Genomic DNA, 25,324 nt, shown 5'->3' with positions numbered 1-25,324 from the left:
CATGTTTAGTGGTCCTCCCTTCTCTATACAGTTTTAGTGTCTAGTGGCCCGCCTCCTGCCCTTATACAGTTTCCTAGTGTCTAGTGGCCTACCTCCTGCCCTTATATAGTTCCCTGGTGTCTAGTGGCTTCCTCCATCCCCTATACAGTTCCCTTGTATCTAGTGCTTTCCCCCTCCCCATATGACTTCCTTGGTGATCTAGGTCTTACCCAGCTTCTCTGGTGATCTAGAGTAGGCCGAACATAATGCAAAGTGGGGAAACCACCTGAGGGCCAAATCTGATGGCTCAGAGGGCCAGATTTGGCCCACGGGCCGGAGTTTGACATGTATGCTCTATATCTATTTCTCGGCATAGGTTAACTGGTTGGGTCAACCCAACCCAAACCAATAACTGCCAATTAGCCCATGTACAGTGCTTGAGTGAAAAAGCCAAATAAAGAGAAATTGCAGAGGATGTTTTCTGTGTCATTATTTTTAAACTTACATTTGAGTTTTTCTTGTGCTTATTGACACTCAAAAAGTTAATACTCTAATTGCTGTACTTTCAAGCGTTTCTCAGTGCTACATGCCTAATGGTTTGTGTCTGTTAGGTGTCACTGGAACTAAACAGCGGATTCAATAATCTGCGATTTAATTTATTATATTTTGTTTCACCATTTAACCTCCTGCAGGCTCCCTAATGTCTTTTCAGATCTATATTAAATTAAGCACGGATGCTAATGAAGGGCAATAAACGAGCCTGTCAGTGGATTTGTCTTTCATTAGGCACATTATACTCTTACTGAGCTGTAAATGAGTAAACATTCGTTTTGTTAAACCAAGCAAAAGGCAGGCTGGAAATCTGTCTTAATTGTAGCCCCTAAAGCCATATGCGCATATTTTTTTTTCATACCTTTAACATTTTTCTGAGGATCTAAGAAGGGCTCTCCACAGGAGATATAAATATCAGAATCGTGGGGAATGTCTTTGGGTTCAAAAGCTTCAGCGCCGTCAGACAGGAAGATTCGCCGGGCGGCCGTGTTTAACTTCAGCCTCTCGGTGCATCTGTCTAGTAGCTGCAGCAGGAAAGGTGAGAAAAAAGGCATTGTATTATTTTAGTTCAATAAGGTAGGCAGCAATAGTGGTAAAGATGTACATATGCCAGACTACACAGGGCCGCTTGGAATAGGTGATACTTCCTGATTGGATATTCTAGAATTTTGATTTCTACACACATGAAACTGGATAGATGCTGTGCATTGTTTTATACTGCTTTATACAGTATAAGACCACTGAACTGTTACTTGAAGGTATTATTAGGTGCCCCATGCTTGTTTCTTACTTTGTACAGCGCCACAGAATATGCTGATGCTTTATAAATCAAAAACAATAATATCTTGCTTTTTCAACTAACAATTAAAATCAGTCAGATGTTGTTGAGCAAGCTGAAGAAAATTCAAAGTTAAAGGGAATCTTAAGTGAAAATAAACGTATGATATAATGATTTGTATGTGTAGTACAGCTAAGAAATAGAACATTATTAGCACAGATATGAGCCTCATATTTTTTCCAGTACAGGAAGAGTTAAGAAACTTCAGTTGTTATCTATTCAAAAGAGCTTCTCTGAGCTCTCCGACCCAACTTGGGTAGGCTACAGTGCTGTTTTCTGAAGCACTTATATCTTAACCTGACTCTTGCTGTTTCTTATTCATTTAAAGCTTTACTGCCAGGAAGTTTAAAGGGTCAGTAGCTCTGCTCTGTTTCATCATTTAAATTACTGAGTGTAATTTGTAAACTGCAAATATTAGAGAATGCTACAATGTATATATATATATATATATATATATATATATATATATATATATATATATATATATATATATATATATATATATATATATAGTTGAAAATAAAATATGAGACTATTTTCTTTGCTAATAATGTGCTATTAATTATCTATACTATACATACAATTCATTATATCATACTTTTTTTTTTTACTTCAGTGTCACTTTAAAGCTGGTTTGATCAAAAAGATTAAAACGGTCCAACAAATCATGAATTCAATCAGACTACAGTATATCTACAAGTTACTTTACCCCTCAGGGAGCAATCACAGCTATAGTTACTGCTGACAATCAGATGGCATGGCAAAGGCATGATCTCTGGTTATCATACCACAGTACAGCACTTACCGTATGTTAAGATGTTTTTCTGAGAGACAGTGTTTGCCCCATCAGAATTCTTCTTCTTCATATTTTGCTCCTATTATTTAGTTCTGTACATTAGATCAATATTATTAAGTCAAATGTACAGATAAAAAGTATGACAATATATTTTATGACAATTTTATAACCACAGCAGAAAACTGAGTTGTCCCAAAACTACAGTATAATGTAATGTTGTATAACCCCTAGTGCAAATAGTTTATGCAGAAATAAACTACTACTACTGCTACTGCTGCTGCACTAATAGTGCCAATGAGTTACAATAATAGTGTATTATAAATATTAAACAATTCTTATTTTTATTTAATATTATTTTATTGGAGTCAAGCTTGAAGTAGTTTACAATATAAGTTGTATTATAACATTATCAAAAGTGATTATTAAAAAAAAAAAGTTGTTTTGATCAAAAATATATAAAAAGTGCACATTTTTTGGCTTTGTTACTATTTTGCATTATTCTATGTGGCACTTAAAAGGTTTCTAACTTAAAATTTATGATTAGTCATTTTGTTTCAGTGGCTGTTCCATGTAAACAGTTAGGTATACATATTGTATATCACACCACCTCTTGTTTCCTCCCTATTCCTTTTGATTGTAAGCTCACAGGGGCAGGGGTTGCTTACCCTTTTGTATCTTCGAATTTGCTAGACATTTTGATCATAATGTTATATTTGTCACAGTAATTACTATGACTACTATGACTACAAATTCTGTATTATGTACCAAGGTCTCTATTTTGTGTAGGCCATTGTCTGTATTATTATATACCCCATGTTTTTTTCTTATTCTGTACAGTGCCATGGAATATGTTGGCACTTTCTAAATCAATAATAGTAATAACAGTTTGTAAAAAGATAATCAGAATTGTTTGTTTGTATTCTATCCATATGTGCATATATGCATTTATAAAATACTATGAAAAAAATCCACATTTTATATAAATAATATCAATTAGTAATAATAGACAAGAGAACTTTATTTTTAAATATGTCATTTTACATGTACACTTAAAGGGAATCTGAAGTGAAAATAAACTTATGGTATAATGATTTGTATGTGTAGTACAGCTAAGAAATAGAACATTAGTATTCTTTATTTAACCTCCTTGGCGGTAACCCCGTGTGTGACACGGGGTAAGCCGCCGGAGGGTGCCGCTCAGGCCCTGCTGGGCCGATTTACATTATTTTTTTTTTTTCAAACACGCAGCTAGCACTTTGCTAGCTGCGTGTTTGGTCTGATCGCCGCCGCCCACCGCCGATGCGCCGCTACCCGCCGCGGATACAGGGCCCCCCCGCATACCCCTTGCGCAGCCTGGCCAATCGCCGCCAGGCTACGCTATGGGGTGGATCTGGACTCCCTGTGACGTCACAACGTCAGAACGGGATTTCCTTATGGCCAAGCGGTGCCGGCGGCGATCGGAGGGGACGGGCGGACGCCGCAGGGAGGGGGGAAGCATGTAGCTAGCGCTAGGCTAGCTACATGCTAAAAAAAAAAAGGTGAAAAAAACCCTCCCGCGGCTGCGCAGCCGCAGGAATTATACCGCCAGGGGGGTTAAGTATAGTGCTGACATATTACGCAGTGCTGTACAGAGTATATTGTCTTGTCACTAATTGTCCCTCAGAGGAGCTCACAATCTAGTCCCTACCATAGTCATATGTCTATGTATGTACAGTATCATGTAGTGCATGTATACTAGGACAGATATGAGTCTCATATTGTTTTCAGTACAGGAAGAGAAAGAAACTGCATTTGTTATCAATGCAAAAGAGCTTCTCTGAGATCTCTGACCCAACTTGGCCGGCTACAGTGCTATTTACTGGAGCACTTATACATCAAAGAAACAGTCAGAGACAGATTAAGATAAGATTTTTATTGCAGGGAAGTTGAAAGGGTCATTAGCTCTGCTTAGTTTCATGCTAGGTACACACTATGAGATTTTCTGGCAGATTTTCTGGCAGATTGATTATTTCCAACATGTCCGATCTGATTTCCGATCGATTTCTGACTGTTTTCTGTTCCCTATGATCAGAAATCAATCGGAAAAGGATCGGAAATGTTAGAGATAATCGATCTAACAGTAAACATGCCAGAAAATCTCATAGTGTGTACCTAGCATGAAATATAGTGTGTGGCTTGTTATTGCAAATATGATAGAATGTTATTTTAAAAAAATGCTATTTATCTGAAAATAAAAATATAAAACTATTTTCTTTGCTAATAATGTTCTATTAATTATCAGTACTACACATCCAATTAATTATATCATAAGTTGTTTTTTTTTTTTTTTGCTTCATTGTCACTTTAAGTGATACAATATTGCAGCCAAAGAAAGTACTGTAATTTCCTTTGATTGCATATTGTAAATGATCCCATACATGTCTGCACATATAGTAGCAATGTATGGATGCATAAACAAGTACTACAGAAGGTAGTTTCAGAAATTACCAGTGGAATTGTTGGTGCAGACACATTAGCAGGTGTAGTTTTCTCTCCGTTTTTGTAAGCCGAAGCTCGGATAACCCAGGGCTGCTGTTTAAAAACTGGCATTGTTCTACAGCCAGAAGATAAATTATGATTTTTGTCTGAATACCTGAAAAAAAAATTCAAAATACAGTGTTATACTGAATCTCCCACTGTCACACTTTATCTACACACACATAGAAAAACATCCTAAAAACAGCACACTGTTACAAGAAGGGAAAAAGGTCATCCCATAGTTTTGATTACAAGTATATTTTATTGTGAATTATCAGAAAGCTGTGACTTCAGGTTCTAAGGCAGTTCTTGTATTTAACTATTTTTCATGTGCCAAAACCAAGAATTTAGATGAGCCACCGAAAACTGAAAATGAAAAAACAAACCCTATGTGTGAAATACAGGGGCCCTTATTCAATTCACTTTCTGCTAAGTTTTCTCCTAGGAGATAATTTAATCTTCTGTTAGCATCAAAAAGGTGAAAAGGTGCTGTCAAAATTATTCTGAGTATGTTCTTGCTTGCTGGCTGCATAAATGTTTTTTTTTTATTGATAAGAAGTGAAAATATCACTTGGGAGAAAAACTTTTCTCTTAGGTGATATTTTCCTACCTAATCATTAGAATGCCTTTTAAAGAGACTAAGAGACGAAAAGTATAATAAATTTATACATACCTGGGGCTTTCTCCAGCCCCACATCAGCAGGGATCGCTCCCACGCCGCCGCCGTCCTCCTCCGCCTCTATCACCGGTACCAGGTCCCGTCACTTTAGCCGGTCAGGGCCAGTCGACACAAGCGCAGTGTGCTCCCTCGGTACTGCGCAGACGCATGCGTAAAGCAGGTGCCGGCGAGACAGAGGGAGTCCCTGCGCATTCTTACAATTGGCCGCGTCCGGCGGAAGTGACGAGACCTGCTACCGGCGATAGAGGCAGTGGAGAACGGTGGCGTGGGAGTGATCCATGCTGGTATAAATGTATGTAAGGTAAGGTATGTATAAATGTATTATACTTTTTCGTCTCTGATTCCCTTTATGTCACCAACAAGCAAGAAACAAGAACATGCTCAGAATAATTTTGACAGGATTTTTCACCTACTTTTTCATACTTTTTTCAATTGCAGAGTGCTGACAAGGTATTCCAGACAGAAAATGAAAAATGATCTCCTAGGAGAAAACTCAGGAGAGACAGTTAATTATAGGCCCAAGGCCCATATGCAATTCACTTTTTCTCTTGAGTTATCACCTAGGTGATATTTTCATATCCAATCAAAATAATGCCTTAAAAACCACCAGCAAGCTACAACATACTCAATCATCTCTCTAGTTCTTTTTTGCATTATTTTTGATAATTTTTTCAGTTGCAAAGTGCTGAAAAAAGTATTTCAAAGACAAGATGAAAATGTATCTCCTAGGAGAAAACTCAGGAGTAAAAGGGAATTGCATATGAGCCCATATGCAATTCGCTTTTTCTCTTAAAGGGAAGGTCCGAGCTAGAAAAATAAATGAAATCTAGTTACCCAGGGCTTCCTCCAGCCCCTAGCAGCTGATCTGTCCCATGCCACAGCTCCACTCTCTGCCACTGGCTCCCGGTGCGTAAATATAAGGGCCGAAACGCTGGTACCTTATGCTGGGAATACACAATTAGATTTTTCAGCAGATTTACTGTCTGATCATTTTTCCATTTGTTTTTCTGATCGATTTCCATTTTCTTCTATGAGAAACCGATCAGAAAAACAATCGAAAATCAGATCGTACATGTCAGAAATTATCTATTGAACCATCTATCTGCCAAAAAAATCTCATGGTGTATTCCCAGCATTAAACCAAGGTCTGGGGTCCCCAGATGACAGGCCCTATCAATGTTTTGCTGGGGGTCATGATGAATTGTAGGAACATTACTGGCTTGGACACTGTAGCCTGCCCATGGTATTCTAGCCAGTTCCAGGAATAGGCAGTCTGGAGAACACTCACACAATACTGACAGGCAATGTTTGTACTTGTCTAGTAATAGACATATTTTTCATGAAACGTGTATGATGTGTCTGAAAGGTATTTATATCTTACGTAAATTATACTTTGTATAGAGGACCTGTCACATACAATTATTCTACTAGATCAATGAGCTGGACTTTGTACAGAACATTCAGTACAGAAATATGTATGTTTGTATCTGCTTTTTCACAAAATTATCTTTCACATAGGCATAACGTTTAACCCTAGAAGTAATGTTGCTAGATTGGTGGTCTGCATTACATAGTTATTTACATTGTTACTTTGTTGGCCTGAAAAAGGACTTTTGTCCATTGAGTTCAACCCAAATAAAAAAACAAAACAAAAAAAACTAACTAACCATGGAGTCTATGTATAAAAGGGCACATAAAGACGGTTTGTTGATAAAATAGGGTAAAATAACAACATTTGTCTCCACTTTTGCATACCACTTGATACTGGCACTGCCAATCTCGATAATTATAAAAGTGAAAACAGACTTGTTCTCTACTTCCTAGGTTCTCAATGGGCAGGATGTAGATTCTCTGTGGTAAACTTACCCCAAGGGGTACTTCTGATGGTTCCATCTTAACCAAGAATAACAAATTTAGAGTTTTAGAGAATGATAAATCGTATTTAATCAACACCAAATTAGTGTTTTAGCTAATTAAAAGCAATAGTAAAAGCTTGGAAATTGTTTAGAACCAATGATCATGTACTACGAATAAATATATTTTTGTCGAGGGGTACTTGTGATAATGTTTACTATGCTAGGGGGTACTTGGTGAGTACAGGGTTTTAAAACCCAGCTCTACTTCATAAGGGACCATGTCCTTCCCCACTTTCATGGAGCTGGACACCATAGAAAATATACACCCCGCTTTCCACGTTTTTAATAGTATTGTCAGCACTTTTAAAATAATGGTATGTGAGAAGGAAGAGATGAATAGCCAGAATGAAAGTCTTCATTCTGCCAAATCAGAGCTGGGGAAGAGGTGTTCCTAATGCTAGCATAGGCGTTTTGCAGGAGTGCCGCTCTTGCAAGGGACGCCCCTTCCCCTTGAGGTTGCCAACAAGCCGCATGTCGGAAATATCAGGGATTGACACTGCATCGCTGGAGCGGGGCACAGAGCGGCACGGGGGGTGGGGGGCTCGGACACAGTCATGTCATGGAGCAAAGAACGTGCCTCTGTGTCCCATCTGATCCCCCCCCCCCCACCACCACCACCACTCCGCCCTGCTTCAGGTACACTTGAAACCATCCCTGATATAAACTTCAGCAATGCAAACTGGGCCTATGGTGATAAAGTACATAATCGGGGGTTACCTTCAGTGAAAACAGTATTTAGTTTTAGAGCTCTGCCTTTGACATGGGAGACCAGGGTTTGAATCCTGGCTAGGGTCAGTACCTATTCAGTAAGGAGTTCAAGGCAAGACTCCCTAACCCTGCAGGGTGGCCTCTTGAGTGTGTCCCAGTGGCTGCAGCTCTTGAGCTCTTTGAGTCCGACAGGAGAAAAGCGCTATACAAATGTTCAGATTATTATTATTATTATTATTACTGCTTCTTAAAGTGTCAGAAGTGAGTCCCCAAGTGCCAGGTGGAAGTTTCTCCACTTTCCCTTCTTATGCCTCCCTGCTAGTTCTTTCAGGGTCACTACAAATACACCCTGTGCAGGTAACCTGTGTGTGTGTCACTTTGGATATCTATTATGCTCTTTAAAATAAAGACGGCGGTATGAAAAATGTCACATTTTCATTTGTCATTGTTTTACTGATTATCATTCAGTTGACCTGATAGGTTACAAAAGCGTGAGTTCTCCCATTGTGTGCAGATAATAAAGCGGAAGAAGCTGAGACACAGTAACTGTGTTAAGCATACAAATGAACTTTGCTTAACATGTGTAATTTCTTGGTAGAGAAACATATCAAGTGTAAGCCGGGAACAACAAGGAAATGCTTTTGTTTGATTACCTAAGATGCCCCTGAGGAGCGCTGACGGGTCTGTTTCTCTTGGATTGTGATAAGAGGCAGGAATTGCCAGTGATGTCTGACTTGTCGAGGTCGACGTCTGAATTGGCACCGCTGCCTTGAGCTGATGTTTTGTGATGTGTGGAACGATCTTGGGATGCTGATCTCCTTGATGCATGTTCAGATTGGGGAGGAGTGGATGAGCAACGTTTAGGTCTATCATTGTATGGTCTGTCTTTGCGGTGTCTGGCTGAGGTCTTGGCATAGGGAGAAATGTAATTCCTATAAAAACCAGCAAAAAGGAAATTATAAGTAATGGCTCACGTCAAAAAGTATGTAAAAATAATTTTAATTTTTCTAATTTTCCTGTTTATTGCAGTGATATATGGTGGAAACATTATTAAAGAGAGACATTTTCACTTTAAATATCTAAACTGATGAAAGAAATGTAAAACAAACATGTAGTGCCAAGCAGTGCATATGTGGCCTTATCATGAGCAGTGCTGCTTGTTGTCACTATCAGACAGGGCCCTGGTGATGCGTACGTATTAAGGGGCCCATACACCTAACGATTTTCCCGCCGATATACAGCCGTTTCAATCACAGTGATCGAAACGGCTGTGAAATCGCCGCGCACACCGCTGACAGAACGATCGATTTCCGTCCGAAACCGATCGTTCCCATCGATTCCCGTTGAACCATCCGTGCGGAATATTTTTCTCGGTCGCCGGCGGGTCGGGAGTGCGTTGTTAGCGGCGTTCGAATGCCCGACGACCGACATTACCTGCTCCAGCCGGCGCGAGTCCCCTGGTCTTCTTCTCCGCTTCGGGCTCCAAAGCTACACAGAACTTCCTGTCCTGGCAGGAAGTTTAAACAGTAGAGCGCCCTCTACTGTTTAAACTTCCCCTGGTCAGGAAGTTCAGTAGCCGGAGCGGAGAAGAAGCTGCGGGGACACGCGCCGGCCGGAGCAGGTAATGTATGCGGCGGGGGGGGGGGGGGGGGGGGGTAGCTCCACAGATTGTGATCGGTTTCAGGCTGAAATCGATTCACAATCTGTTTGCAGTAAAGGTGGCCCTACGATCCCTCTCTGATCAGATTCGATCAGAGAGGGATCTATCTGTTGGTCGAATCTGATGGCAAATTGACCAGTGTATGGCCACCATTAGTACGCTGTTGGTGAGTTAGGCGTCGGGCGAGCCGAAAGACGGCTCTCCCTGCTGCCACTAAACTCACCTGCAGCATTAAATACTATTTCCTGTCCGAGTCGTCGCAATTTAGAGGGAGGTGTAATTCCAGGTCTTACGCGCCCTGCGCAGCATAACACTGCTACTATGGAGCGCCTGGTTGCGGCGCCCTGCTTCGCCTGGTGATTCCCTATAAATGCATTAAAATACAACCCTAAAACATATTGCTTGGTTTGTCCACCGCTCACTTCATTTGACTGGTCCTTGGTCTCAAAAATGGTTCAGAGGCCAGTCTACAATACAGACATACAGTGAGAAGGTGTTGCCAGCATGGAAGAGCACATTACAAGGGCAGGGTGAGGCATACCATGAGTGGAAGGGATATAGCTGGATATGGACAGAGCATAAGAAGGCGTGTTATGGGCACAAGGATCACAGTCAATAGAAGGAGAGAGCGGCAATCTAAATCAAGACAAGACAAAGAACATTTATATTGCACTTTTCTCCTTTCGGACTCAAAGCGCTTAAGCTGCAGCCACTAGTCTTGCCCAAGGTCTCCTTACTGAAAAGGTGCTGGCTTCTGGAACAGGAAGAGACGAGATTCAAACCCTGGTCTCCTGTGTCAGAGGCAGAGCCCTTAACCAGCACGTTATCCAGCCACCAGTTAGTTTTTCTTAAGAAATAATTTTCATCTTCTGTTTAAAATAACTTTTCAGCACTGGAATTGAAAAAGTACCAAAAAATAGATTAAAAAAAGTGCTGTCAAAATTACTCTGAGTATTTTCTTGCTTACAAGACATTTTATTGGAAAGATGTGGAGAATATTACCTAGGAGAAAACTTGAAGAAAAAGTAAATTGGATTGGGCCCAGTGTGGCTTACATGGGAATGGCATACCTCACAACTTTTTGAGATGAGAAAGAGGGACACTTAAGCCACACCCCTGACCACACCCCTGTCAAAACCCTAGTCACGCATACCATAAAGATTTCATAAGACAAATATGTTGTTTTATAATTCAGACCACACTGGTCCTTTCTATTCTGGCGCATTTTCCTTCATATTAACATTTTAAAATTTGTAATATATCAATTTAAAGGATGGGGATAAAGTTTAGAGTCAATCAAGCACATTTTTAGTAGAGAAATACAGTGGTTTGCAAAAGTATTCGGCCCCCTTAAAGTTTTCCACATTTTGTCATATTACTGCCACAAACATGAATCAATTTTATTGGAATTCCACGTGAAAGACCAACACAAAGTGGTGTACACGTGAGAAGTGGAACGGCAATCATACATGATTCCAAAAAAAAACAAAAAAACTGCAAAGTGGGGTGTGCATAATTATTCAGCCCCCTTTGGTCTGAGTTTCAGTCAGTTGCCCATAAGCATTGCCTAATGAGTGCTAATGACTATATAGAGTGCACCTGTGTGTAATCTAATGTCAGTACAAATACAACTGCTCTGTGACGGCCTCAGAGGTTGTCTAAGAGAATATTGAGAGCAACAACACCATGAAGTCTAAAGAACACACAAGACAGGTCAGGGATAACGTTTTTGAGAAATTTAAAGCAGGCTTAGGCTACAAAAAGATTTCCAAAGCCTTGAACATCCCACCGAGCACTGTTCATGCGATCATTAAGAAATGGAAGGAGTATGGCACAACTGTACACCTACCAAGACAAGGCCATCCACCTAAACTCACAGGCCGAACAAGGAGAGCGCTGATCAGAAATGCAGTCAAGAGGCCCATGGTGACTCTGGACGAGCTGCAGAGATCTACAGCTCAGGTGGGGGAATCTGTCCATAGGACAACTATTAGTCGTGCACTGCACAAAGTTGGCCTTTATGGAAGAGTGGCAAGAAGAAATCCATTGTAAACAGAAAAGCATAAGAAGTACCGTTTGCCACAAGCCATGTGGGGGACACAGCAAACATGTGGAAGAAGGTGCTCTGGTCAGATGAGACCAAAATGGAACTTTTTGGCCAAAATGTAAAACGCTATGTGTGGCGGAAAACTAACACTGCACATCACTCTGAACATAACATCCCCACTGTCACATATGGTGTTGGCAGCATCATGCACTGGGGGTGCTTCTCTTTAGCAGGGACAGGGAAGCTGGTCAGAGTTGATGGCAAGATGGATGGAGCCAAATACAGGGAAATCTTGGAAGAAAACCTCTTGGAGTCTGCAAAAGACTTGAGACTGGGGCGGAGGTTCACCTTCCAGCAGGACAACGACCATAAACATAAAGCCAGGGAAATAATGGAATGGTTTAAAACAAAACATTTCCATGTGTTAGAATGGCCCAGTCAAAGTCCAGATCTAAATCCAATCGAGAATCTGTGGCAAGATCTGAAAACTGCTGTTCACAAACGCTGTCCATCTAATCTGACTGAGCCAGAGCTGTTTTGCAAAGAAGAATGGCCAGAAGACTTTTAGTTCTATCCAGACAGTTCTTTGATTTTGACCGCCCAACCACCCAGTCACCACAAGCAGCACAATGCTTACAAACTCCTTCACTTTCCAGTTCAGCAACACAACACTGATAAACTTAGAGGACAAACCAAGAGATACCAAGGACGGAAAAGACACAAAGGGAAAATACTAGTAGCCAATAGTGCAATATGTCACAGTACCAGAACATTATTTAAGTAAGGAGGATTGCAACCACCAGTAAGGTTTGCAGAGGATTTCCCACCACCGCTCGGGTTTGTGAGGATCCTCTCTGGTCGCACTCTCCTGAAGATTAGGCAGGTCCCTAGAGGGAACTTAGCTAAAAACAACCTCCTAACAGAGGTGTGAACAGTAATAATGAAGGGTGGAGGCACCCCAAAAAACTATTAAAACAGTTTAAGAAGGAGAGGCAGTGGTTATCTTATCTTTACTGTAGAATAGTCAGAATGAGTCAAAGGAAGTTCAAATAGAAATTTGAAGGGTGGAAATGCCCCAAAAATATAAAACAATTAAAAACAGTTTAAAAAGGAGAGGCATTTCCCGCTTCCTCAGGTCAATAATACCTAAACAAATTGCAGAATGGCTTCAAGTGAAAGGGTATTATTGATCTGAGGAATCACAGAATACCCACAAAATACATTGTCTGACCATATTTCAGATCAATAATACCCTTTCACTTGAAGCCACTCTGCAATTTTCTTAGGTATTATTGACCTGAGGAAGCGGGAAATGCCTCTCCTTTTTAAACTGTTTTTAATTGTTTTATATTTTTGGGGCATCTCCACCCTTCAATATCACAACACTGGTAAGGTCTCTCTGATATTCAGCAATGCCCAGTGCTGGATTTGTACTTTCCAGCACCTAAGGACCGCTGCCATCAACCTCCCCCTTCCCCATTTCACCGAACATCATTCTGTCAAACACCCTGACTAGCGCTCACCGGTTTGCAGGAGAAAACACCAGTTTTAGTGACTTGTGTATACGTGTGAATGTTTTCTCTCAGCTGACAAATGCTTGTATTTCCTGTCAGAGCAGTGAGTCCCTCAGTAGTGAAGAAGCAGAGCAGCATTCATCTCCCTTTCTGCTCTGCTGTAATCAGAGACCTGTTGCTCAGGTATCAAAAGGCATCAATTAGATTATAAGAAAAGAGTAACCGATTACCCTCCATATGGAGCTGAAACACTCTATAGGTTCTTTTCAGTATGAAGCTTCTTTTCTGTCTGTTGAAAATGAACAGTTAATCTGTCTTCTGTTTACCTGTTAACATGGTCTATTCAATTACAATTTGGTGGCCAAAACCACTGCTACTGACCTGATAACACTGGAATTCAGCAAGGCTATTGAGCATTGAAGAAACAAACAAAAAAAATGCACCTATGCATATTGTAATGCTGCTTTTATTGATATGCCTTCTCCAGACTCAATTCTTTTATTGATTCTTTTACTAATGGCTAACACGGTACAATAATGTACCTTTATCTCCAGATGGGACTTCCTATTGGCTCATTGATCTGACTGATGAAAAACTTTGGCAAGCAAAGATTCAATAAACCAATGAATTAGTACCAGCAGGAGGTGATACCACTTCATCAGGGCAGTATAGTGGTAGCATGCAGCAGTACGATTGGTCATCAACGACTGGTCATCATTCATCTTCCAGAATACTACAAGAGTCATAAATGACTGATCAGATTTGTGAGACAGCCACATAGCGATGATACAAGGATTATGGGCCTGTACACACGCCAAGTGCAATCACGTTTTTTAATCAAAATTCTATTGCAATTTTGCAGAGGCCATCATTTCCAATTTTCCTGATTATGTATCTAAAAAATGCAATGAAAATTGCATGCATTGCTTTTTTCCTGTGCTTTCCAAATGCAAACTCCTAAAAAGCTCTGCAGGCACTGCGACTTTTTTTTTTTAAATCACAGCATACCCCTGTGTACAGTGCCTCACAATTTGAAAAATTGTATCGCAGCGCATGCGATTCTAAAATCACATCTCAGCGTAGCCAGTGTGTACAGGCCCTTACATTCCTAGAGGTTTCAGATGCATTATTACAACTATTACTGCACCATAAAAGATGGGGAGTGTCATGTGATCAGATAGTTGGGAACCACCTGCCCAGGTCACAGGCAAAGGCCACGGGAGACAGTAATAACAGGAAGTGAAGTGTTCTGCCAGGTCACAGGCAAGGGCCACTGGAGACAATAATAACAGGAAGTGAAGTGTTCTGCCTGGAGAAGTTCTCAAGGCCCACACCCACTAACCGATTTTCCCGAACAATTTTGCATGACAAACGCTGCTTTACGACGCAACCCATCCGCGTTGATAATTCACCTTGAGTGACCTGCATGTCCGGCTAAGTCATGCAAGATCGTTCTGATTCTTATTGACTTTTGCGGGTTTTGCCACGATCGTTTGCTTCCGACGCCGCAAGTGGCGCTTTCAGATTCAGACAATCTAGGAACTATCAATCATCTGCGGAGATCCCCGATCTATCTGGCCGTGATCTGCCGAGGGTTGCTTAACTTCAGTTTGCTGTAACACTGCGAACTGGTGGTAGCGATGTGATGCGGCCCGCCAAAAACAGGCGTTCGGGGATTCCTGAGTTAGTACGTGATAATCCCCGTCTGGCAGCCAGCCAAGCAGGAAGTAAAGCTCACTTGCTAAAATACACTTCTTTGCATGCACACGGCGTAAAACTGCAGCGGTTCGTTTAAAAACATGCGTATCGCCATAGACTTCCGGACCGCCGCACGTGGCCAGAGGTGCCTCAAGGTAATGTGGTTATGCACTCACGTTAGATAAGGTACTTCCAGCACAGCACACCACACCGCAGGCAATGTGAACTACCCCATAGACTTTCATTGCCCTAGCGGTAGGCTGCGGTAAAATGCCGCACTGCGCCAGTGTGAAAAGGCCCTCAAGGATATAGGAATGCAACCCCATATTCCATGACTGGATTAGGAGGATTTTATCTGCAGCCTTGTGCTTTTCTGTGATCACAGACGTCTTTGCCGATTTCTGCTTTCCTGTCACACAGCCATAGGGGGTTCTGTTATGCTGCATGTAGTCATCACAAGTGATCAATTCACGTAGGGAACAGCACTCTGCACCTGAACGTTCTTTTCAAGGCTTGGCAATCATCCATTTGTTTTATTTACTCCTGAATAGCGTGGCAATTAAATGATTAATACATGGCTAATATTATTAATTTGCTCACAGTCCTTGAATGCCAGTCTGCCATTCTCCATGTGTGAAATACACTTTCCTGTGAAAGCGCAGAGGCAGCCCGGTAGCTGTGCCACTGTTGTGAATGTGATTTCAGCAGCAGGGGGATGATGGTTGCCAGGGAGTAGTCCTCGCTGTCACTTTCTTCCAGCGCGCTGCTCCTTGTCAAGCCTTTTCTTTTCAATTACAGTAACATTAGAATATTAATGGATTGTAATTATCCGCCATCTACAGCAAGATCCATCGCATACACAGAGTGCTTCCACCATTAATGTCAATCTATATTTATACAACTGTGTTCTGATGCAATGGCCTCTCCTAACACAAACTGCTAGAGGCACTAAATAGAGGATCAAAGGGCCTTTACCTTTTCTTCCACTGAGGGTTTGTTAACAATAAAGTGCCACACTTGGGAATTAAACATTTACACAGATGATTTTATCTGCTAAATATGGATAACTGTACTTTCAACCTTTCACTACAGAGGGTTATAGGGCTCTCTTCCACTATGAGACGTGATCACAATCGCGCTGTGACGCTATCAAGGTTTTAAGCTACCATACTCACTATTAGATGCTCAATCGCATCCAAAACGTGGCAGAACAAATATTGCACTCGGGACAAAATCGCTACAAAATCGGATCACACTAATGGAAATAGCAGCTGCCATTTCCATTAGATTTACTGCACCATGCATTTTGTGATCTGTTAGTTATCAGAATCAGATGGCAAAACGTAGGGTAGCGGAAAAGGGTCCTTAAAAGTAGCACTGATCTATAATGCAAAGAAATTACACAAACAAGCATGGTGGTGTAGTGGGCAGCACAGTAGCATAGCGGATAACACTCTTCCCTTGCAGTGCTGGGTCCTTGGTTTGAATCTCACACAGGGCACTATCTGCACCGAGTTTGTATGTTCTCCATGTGTCTGTGTGGGTTTACTCTGGGCACTCCGTTTTTCTCCCACATCCCAAAAACATACACAGGTAAGTTCATTGTCTTCCCCCTAAAAATTTGCCCTAGGCTACAATGGACATATGAGTATGGCAGCGATTAGACTGTGAGCTCCTCTGAAGCACAGTTAGTTAGTTAGTTAGTTAGTTAGTTAGTTAGTTAGTTAGAGTTAGTTAGTGAGCTAGTCTATTGATATTGCAGAAGCCAGCATCATTCTACATGTGTGCATTTAATGTCTGTGGCCTTAGATCCTCTCCTGTTTCACAAAACTATCTTCCCACCTTCCTTGTATGATCTACTACTGCCTCAGTTCCTGCTGTGATCCATAGACTACTACAATCTCAGCTCCTGCTGTGCTCTATATGCTTCTGCTGCCTCAGCTCTTGCTGTGCTCTAGAATCTTCTGCAGCCTAGGCTACTGGTGTGCTCTAGAATCTTCTGCAGCCTTAGCTCCTGCTGTGCTCTATAAGATTCTGCAGCTTCAGCTCCTGCTGCGCTCTATAAGCTTCTGCAGCCTCAGCTCCTGCTGCGCTCTATAAGCTTATGCAGCCACAGCACCTGCTGCGCTCTATAAGCTTCTGCAGCCTCAGCTTCTGCTGTGCTCTATAAGCTTCTGCAGCCTCAGCTCCTGCTGTGCTCTATACACTTTTGCAGCATCAGCTCCTGCTGTGCTCTATAAGCTTCTGCAGCCTCAGCTCCTGCTGTGCTCTATACACTTCTGCAGCATCTGCTCCTGCTGTGCTCTATAAGCTTCTGCAGCCTCAGCTCCTGCTGTGCTCTATACACTTCTGCTGCCTCAGCTCCTGCTGTGCTCTATAAACCTTCTGCAGCCTCAGTTCCTGCTGTGCTCTATAAGCTTCTGCAGCTTCAGCTCCTGCTGTGCTCTATAAGCTTCTGCAGCCTCAGCTCCTGCTGTGCTCTATACACTTTTGCAGCATCAGCTCCTGCTGTGCTCTATAAGCTTCTGCAGCCTCAGCTCCTGCTGTGCTCTATACACTTCTGCAGCCCCAGCTCCTGCTGCGCTCTATAAGCTTCTGCAGCCCCAGCTCCTGCTGCGCTCTATAAGCTTCTGCAGCCTCAGCTTCTGCTGTGCTCTATAAGCTTCTGCAGCCTCAGCTCCTGCTGTGCTCTATACACTTCTGCAGCATCAGCTCCTGCTGTGCTCTATAAGCTTCTGCAGCCTCAGCTCCTGCTGTGCTCTATACACTTCCGCTGCCTCAGCTCCTGCTGTGCTTTATAAACATTCTCAAGCCTCAGTTCCTGCTGTGCTCTATAAGCTTCTGCAGCCCCAGCTCCTGTTGCGCTCTATAAGCTTCTGCAGCCTCAGCTTCTGCTGTGCTCTATAAGCTTCTGCAGCCTCAGCTCCTGCTGTGCTCTATACACTTTTGCAGCATCAGCTCCTGCTGTGCTCTATAAGCTTCTGCAGCCTCAGCTCCTGCTGTGCTCTATACACTTCTGCAGCATCTGCTCCTGCTGTGCTCTATAAGCTTCTGCAGCCTCAGCTCCTGCTGTGCTCTATACACTTCTGCTGCCTCAGCTCCTGCTGTGCTCTATAAACCTTCTGCAGCCTCAGTTCCTGCTGTGCTTTATAAGCTTCTGCAGCTTCAGCTCCTGCTGCGCTCTATAAGCTTCTGCAGCCTCAGCTCCTGCTGTGCTCTATAAGCTTCTGCAGCCCCAGCACCTGCTGCGCTCTATAAGCTTCTGCAGCATCAGCTTCTGCTGTGCTCTATAAGCTTCGGCAGCCTCAGCTCCTGCTGTGCTCTATACACTTTTGCAGCATCAGCTCCTGCTGTGCTCTATAAGCTTCTGCAGCCTCAGCTCCTGCTGTGCTCTATACACTTCTGCAGCCTCAGCTCCTGCTGCGCTCTATAAGCTTCTGCAGCCTCAGCTCCTGCTGTGCTCTAAAAGTAGCACTGATCTATAATGCAAAGAAATTACACAAACAAGCATGGTGGTGTAGTGGGCAGCACAGTAGCATAGCGGATAACACTCTTCCCTTGCAGTGCTGGGTCCTTGGTTTGAATCTCACACAGGGCACTATCTGCACCGAGTTTGTATGTTCTCCATGTGTCTGTGTGAGTTTACTCTGGGCACTCCGTTTTTCTCCCACATCCCAAAAACATACACAGGTAAGTTCATTGTCTTCCCCCTAAAAATTTGCCCTAGGCTACAATGGACATATGAGTATGGCAGCGATTAGACTGTGAGCTCCTCTGAAGCACAGTTAGTTAGTTAGTTAGTTAGTTAGTTAGTTAGTTAGTTAGAGTTAGTTAGTGAGCTAGTCTATTGATATTGCAGAAGCCAGCATCATTCTACATGTGTGCATTTAATGTCTGTGGCCTTAGATCCTCTCCTGTTTCACAAAACTATCTTCCCACCTTCCTTGTATGATCTACTACTGCCTCAGTTCCTGCTGTGATCCATAGACTACTACAATCTCAGCTCCTGCTGTGCTCTATATGCTTCTGCTGCCTCAGCTCTTGCTGTGCTCTAGAATCTTCTGCAGCCTAGGCTACTGGTGTGCTCTAGAATCTTCTGCAGCCTTAGCTCCTGCTGTGCTCTATAAGCTTCTGCAGCCTCAACTCCTGCTGTGCTCTATAAGCTTCTGCAGCCTCAGCTCCTGCTGTGCTCTATAAGCTTCTGCAGCTTCAGCTCCTGCTGCGCTCTATAAGCTTCTGCAGCCTCAGCTCCTGCTGCGCTCTATAAGCTTATGCAGCCACAGCACCTGCTGCGCTCTATAAGCTTCTGCAGCCTCAGCTTCTGCTGTGCTCTATAAGCTTCTGCAGCCTCAGCTCCTGCTGTGCTCTATACACTTTTGCAGCATCAGCTCCTGCTGTGCTCTATAAGCTTCTGCAGCCTCAGCTCCTGCTGTGCTCTATACACTTCTGCAGCATCTGCTCCTGCTGTGCTCTATAAGCTTCTGCAGCCTCAGCTCCTGCTGTGCTCTATACACTTCTGCTGCCTCAGCTCCTGCTGTGCTCTATAAACCTTCTGCAGCCTCAGTTCCTGCTGTGCTCTATAAGCTCCTGCAGCTTCAGCTCCTGCTGCGCTCTAAAAGCTTCTGCAGCCTCAGCTCCTGCTGCGCTCTATAAGCTTCTGCAGCCCCAGCACCTGCTGCGCTCTATAAGCTTCTGCAGCATCAGCTCCTGCTGTGCTCTATAAGCTTCTGCAGCCTCAGCTCCTGCTGTGCTCTATACACTTTTGCAGCATCAGCTCCTGCTGTGCTCTATAAGCTTCTGCAGCCTCAGCTCCTGCTGTGCTCTAGACACTTCTGCAGCCCCAGCTCCTGCTGCGCTCTATAAGCTTCTGCAGCCCCAGCTCCTGCTGCGCTCTATAAGCTTCTGCAGCCTCAGCTTCTGCTGTGCTCTATAAGCTTCTGCAGCCTCAGCTCCTGCTGTGCTCTATACACTTCTGCAGCATCAGCTCCTGCTGTGCTCTATAAGCTTCTGCAGCCTCAGCTCCTGCTGTGCTCTATACACTTCCGCTGCCTCAGCTCCTGCTGTGCTTTATAAACCTTCTCAAGCCTCAGTTCCTGCTGTGCTCTATAAGCTTCTGCAGCCCCAGCTCCTGCTGCGCTCTATAAACTTCTGCAGCCTCAGCTTTTGCTGTGCTCTATAAGCCTTTGCAGCTTCAGCTCCTGCTGCGCTCTATAAGCTTCTGCAGCCTCAGCTCCTGCTGCGCTCTGTAAGCTTAGGCAGCCACAGCACCTGCTGCGCTCTATAAGCTTCTGCAGCATCAGCTTCTGCTGTGCTCTATAAGCTTCGGCAGCCTCAGCTCCTGCTGTGCTCTATACACTTTTGCAGCATCAGCTCCTGCTGTGCTCTATAAGCTTCTGCAGCCTCAGCTCCTGCTGTGCTCTATACACTTCTGCAGCCTCAGCTCCTGCTGCGCTCTATAAGCTTCTGCAGCCTCAGCTCCTGCTGTGCTCTAAAAGTAGCACTGATCTATAATGCAAAGAAATTACACAAACAAGCATGGTGGTGTAGTGGGCAGCACAGTAGCATAGCGGATAACACTCTTCCCTTGCAGTGCTGGGTCCTTGGTTTGAATCTCACACAGGGCACTATCTGCACCGAGTTTGTATGTTCTCCATGTGTCTGTGTGAGTTTACTCTGGGCACTCCGTTTTTCTCCCACATCCCAAAAACATACACAGGTAAGTTCATTGTCTTCCCCCTAAAAATTTGCCCTAGGCTACAATGGACATATGAGTATGGCAGCGATTAGACTGTGAGCTCCTCTGAAGCACAGTTAGTTAGTTAGTTAGTTAGTTAGTTAGTTAGTTAGTTAGTTAGAGTTAGTTAGTGAGCTAGTCTATTGATATTGCAGAAGCCAGCATCATTCTACATGTGTGCATTTAATGTCTGTGGCCTTAGATCCTCTACTGTTTCACAAAACTATCTTCCCACCTTCCTTGTATGATCTACTACTGCCTCAGTTCCTGCTGTGATCCATAGACTACTACAATCTCAGCTCCTGCTGTGCTCTATATGCTTCTGCTGCCTCAGCTCTTGCTGTGCTCTAGAATCTTCTGCAGCCTAGGCTACTGGTGTGCTCTAGAATCTTCTGCAGCCTTAGCTCCTGCTGTGCTCTATAAGCTTCTGCAGCCTCAACTCCTGCTGTGCTCTATAAGTTTCTGCAGCCTCAGCTCCTGCTGTGCTCTATAAGCTTCTGCAGCTTCAGCTCCTGCTGCGCTCTATAAGCTTCTGCAGCCTCAGCTCCTGCTGCGCTCTATAAGCTTATGCAGCCACAGCACCTGCTGCGCTCTATAAGCTTCTGCAGCCTCAGCTTCTGCTGTGCTCTATAAGCTTCTGCAGCCTCAGCTCCTGCTGTGCTCTATACACTTTTGCAGCATCAGCTCCTGCTGTGCTCTATAAGCTTCTGCAGCCTCAGCTCCTGCTGTGCTCTATACACTTCTGCAGCATCTGCTCCTGCTGTGCTCTATAAGCTTCTGCAGCCTCAGCTCCTGCTGTGCTCTATACACTTCTGCTGCCTCAGCTCCTGCTGTGCTCTATAAACCTTCTGCAGCCTCAGTTCCTGCTGTGCTCTATAAGCTCCTGCAGCTTCAGCTCCTGCTGCGCTCTAAAAGCTTCTGCAGCCTCAGCTCCTGCTGCGCTCTATAAGCTTCTGCAGCCCCAGCACCTGCTGCGCTCTATAAGCTTCTGCAGCATCAGCTCCTGCTGTGCTCTATAAGCTTCTGCAGCCTCAGCTCCTGCTGTGCTCTATACACTTTTGCAGCATCAGCTCCTGCTGTGCTCTATAAGCTTCTGCAGCCTCAGCTCCTGCTGTGCTCTAGACACTTCTGCAGCCCCAGCTCCTGCTGCGCTCTATAAGCTTCTGCAGCCCCAGCTCCTGCTGCGCTCTATAAGCTTCTGCAGCCTCAGCTTCTGCTGTGCTCTATAAGCTTCTGCAGCCTCAGCTCCTGCTGTGCTCTATACACTTCTGCAGCATCAGCTCCTGCTGTGCTCTATAAGCTTCTGCAGCCTCAGCTCCTGCTGTGCTCTATACACTTCCGCTGCCTCAGCTCCTGCTGTGCTTTATAAACCTTCTCAAGCCTCAGTTCCTGCTGTGCTCTATAAGCTTCTGCAGCCCCAGCTCCTGCTGCGCTCTATAAACTTCTGCAGCCTCAGCTTTTGCTGTGCTCTATAAGCTTCTGCAGCCTCAGCTCCTGCTGCGCTCTGTAAGCTTAGGCAGCCACAGCACCTGCTGCGCTCTATAAGCTTCTGCAGCCTCAGCTTCTGCTGTGCTCTATAAGCTTCTGCAGCCTCAGCTCCTGCTGTGCTCTATACACTTTTGCAGCATCAGCTCCTGCTGTGCTCTATAAGCTTCTGCAGCCTCAGCTCCTGCTGTGCTCTATACACTTCTGCAGCATCTGCTCCTGCTGTGCTCTATAAGCTTCTGCAGCCTCAGCTCCTGCTGTGCTCTATACACTTCTGCTGCCTCAGCTCCTGCTGTGCTCTTTAAACCTTCTGCAGCCTCAGTTCCTGCTGTGCTTTATAAGCTTCTGCAGCTTCAGCTCCTGCTGCGCTCTATAAGCTTCTGCAGCCTCAGCTCCTGCTGTGCTCTATAAGCTTCTGCAGCCCCAGCACCTGCTGCGCTCTATAAGCTTCTGCAGCATCAGCTTCTGCTGTGCTCTATAAGCTTCTGCAGCCTTAGCTCCTGCTGTGCTCTATACACTTCTGCAGCCTCAGCTCCTGCTGTGCTCTATAAGCTTCTGCAGCATCAGCTTCTGCTGTGCTCTATAAGCTTCTGCAGCCTCAGCTCCTGCTGTGCTCTATACACTTTTGCAGCATCAGCTCCTGCTGTGCTCTATAAGCTTCTGCAGCCTCAGCTCCTGCTGTGCTCTATACACTTCTGCAGCCTCAGCTCCTGCTGTGCTCTATAAGCTTCTGCAGCCTCAGCTCCTGCTGTGCTCTATACACTTTTGCAGCATCAGCTCCTGCTGTGCTCTATAAGCTTCTGCAGCCTCAGCTCCTGCTGTGCTCTATACACTTCTGCAGCCTCAGCTCCTGCTGCGCTCTATAAGCTTCTGCAGCCTCAGCTCCTGCTGTGCTCTATAAGCTTCTGCATCCTCAGCTCCTGCTGTGCTCTATACACTTTTGCAGCATCAGCTCCTGCTGTGCTCTATAAGCTTCTGCAGCCTCAGCTCCTGCTGTGCTCTATACACTTTTGCAGCATCAGCTCCTGCTGTGCTCTATAAGCTTCTGCAGCCTCAGCTCCTGCTGTGCTCTAAAAGTAGCACTGATCTATAATGCAAAGAAATTACACAAACAAGCATGGTGGTGTAGTGGGCAGCACAGTAGCATAGCGGATAACACTCTTCCCTTGCAGTGCTGGGTCCTTGGTTTGAATCTCACACAGGGCACTATCTGCACCGAGTTTGTATGTTCTCCATGTGTCTGTGTGAGTTTACTCTGGGCACTCCGTTTTTCTCCCACATCCCAAAAACATACACAGGTAAGTTCATTGTCTTCCCCCTAAAAATTTGCCCTAGGCTACAATGGACATATGAGTATGGCAGCGATTAGACTGTGAGCTCCTCTGAAGCACAGTTAGTTAGTTAGTTAGTTAGTTAGTTAGTTAGTTAGTTAGAGTTAGTTAGTGAGCTAGTCTATTGATATTGCAGAAGCCAGCATCATTCTACATGTGTGCATTTAATGTCTGTGGCCTTAGATCTTCTCCTGTTTCACAAAACTATCTTCCCACCTTCCTTGTATGATCTACTACTGCCTCAGTTCCTGCTGTGATCCATAGACTACTACAATCTCAGCTCCTGCTGTGCTCTATATGCTTCTGCTGCCTCAGCTCTTGCTGTGCTCTAGAATCTTCTGCAGCCTAGTCTACTGGTGTGCTCTAGAATCTTCTGCAGCCTTAGCTCCTGCTGTGCTCTATAAGCTTCTGCAGCCTCAACTCCTGCTGTGCTCTATAAGCTTCTGCAGCCTCAGCTCCTGCTGTGCTCTATAAGCTTCTGCAGCTTCAGCTCCTGCTGCGCTCTATAAGCTTCTGCAGCCTCAGCTCCTGCTGCGCTCTATAAGCTTATGCAGCCACAGCACCTGCTGCGCTCTATAAGCTTCTGCAGCCTCAGCTTCTGCTGTGCTCTATAAGCTTCTGCAGCCTCAGCTCCTGCTGTGCTCTATACACTTTTGCAGCATCAGCTCCTGCTGTGCTCTATAAGCTTCTGCAGCCTCAGCTCCTGCTGTGCTCTATACACTTCTGCAGCATCTGCTCCTGCTGTGCTCTATAAGCTTCTGCAGCCTTAGCTCCTGCTGTGCTCTATACACTTCTGCTGCCTCAGCTCCTGCTGTGCTCTATAAACCTTCTGCAGCCTCAGTTCCTGCTGTGCTCTATAAGCTTCTGCAGCTTCAGCTCCTGCTGCGCTCTATAAGCTTCTGCAGCCTCAGCTCCTGCTGCGCTCTATAAGCTTCTGCAGCCCCAGCACCTGCTGCGCTCTATAAGCTTCTGCAGCATCAGCTCCTGCTGTGCTCTATAAGCTTCTGCAGCCTCAGCTCCTGCTGTGCTCTATACACTTCTGCAGCATCAGCTCCTGCTGTGCTCTATAAGCTTCTGCAGCCTCAGCTCCTGTTGTGCTCTATACACTTCTGCTGCCTCAGCTCCTGCTGTGCTCTATAAACCTTCTCAAGTCTCAGTTCCCCCTGTGCTCTATAAGCTTCTGCAGCCCCAACTCCTGCGCTGCGCTCTATAAGCTTCTGCAGCCTCAGCTTCTGCTGTGCTCTATAAGCTTCTGCAGCCTCAGCTCCTGCTGTGCGCTATAAGCTTCTGCAGCCTCAGCTCCTGCTGTGCTCTATAAGCTTCTGCAGCCTCAGCTCCTGCTGTGCTCTATACACTTCTGCAGCATCAGTTCCTGCTGTGCTTTATATGCTTCTGCAGCCTCAGCTCCTGCTGTCCTCTATATGCTTCTGCAGCCTCAGCTCCTGCTGTGCTCTATACACTTCTGCAGCATCAGCTCCTGCTGTGCTCTATAAACTTCTGCAGCCTCAGCTCCTGCTGTGCTCTATACACTTCTGCTGCCTCAGCTCCTGCTGTGCTCTATAAACCTTCTGCAGCCTCAGCTCCTGCTGTGCTCTATACACTTCTGCAGCATCAGCTCCTGCTGTGCTCTATAAACTTCTGCAGCCTCAGCTCCTGCTGTGCTCTATACACTTCTGCAGCATCAGCTCCTGCTGTGCTCTATAAACTTCTGCAGCCTCAGCTCCTGCTGTGCTCTATACACTTCTGCAGCATCAGCTCCTGCTGTGCTCTATAAACTTCTGCAGCCTCAGCTCCTGCTGTGCTCTATACACTTCTGCTGCCTCAGCTCCTGCTGTGCTCTATAAACCTTCTGCAGCCTCAGCTCCTGCTG

At 44.6% G+C, this 25,324-nt stretch overlaps 2 protein-coding genes across 8 annotated transcripts in view; one reads left to right on the top strand and one right to left on the bottom strand.

Moving 5' to 3' along the window:
* Nucleotides 1–25,324, bottom strand: part of DCDC1 (doublecortin domain containing 1) — a 751,262-nt gene that overhangs the window by 660,194 nt on the left and 65,744 nt on the right. For all 6 annotated transcript variants that reach the window (XM_068260478.1, XM_068260480.1, XM_068260479.1 and 3 more), the window contains 3 exons: nucleotides 8,639–8,917; nucleotides 4,653–4,797; nucleotides 893–1,055 (listed from right to left, as the gene is read on the bottom strand). In XM_068260478.1, the coding sequence (XP_068116579.1) occupies nucleotides 893–1,055; nucleotides 4,653–4,797; nucleotides 8,639–8,917 (587 nt within the window). The remainder of the gene's footprint in view (nucleotides 1–892; nucleotides 1,056–4,652; nucleotides 4,798–8,638; nucleotides 8,918–25,324) is intronic.
* DNAJC24 (DnaJ heat shock protein family (Hsp40) member C24) overlaps nucleotides 808–25,324 on the top strand; it is a 177,234-nt gene continuing 152,717 nt past the window's right edge. For both annotated transcript variants that reach the window (XM_068260487.1, XM_068260485.1), the window contains exon 1: nucleotides 808–1,069. The gene's annotated coding sequence lies outside the window, so the exon portion shown is untranslated. The remainder of the gene's footprint in view (nucleotides 1,070–25,324) is intronic.

The sequence above is a fragment of the Hyperolius riggenbachi genome, chromosome 11, assembly GCF_040937935.1.
Source record: "Hyperolius riggenbachi isolate aHypRig1 chromosome 11, aHypRig1.pri, whole genome shotgun sequence".
Lineage (NCBI taxonomy): Eukaryota > Metazoa > Chordata > Amphibia > Anura > Hyperoliidae > Hyperolius > Hyperolius riggenbachi.
This window is presented reverse-complemented; position numbering and strand designations above follow the sequence as displayed.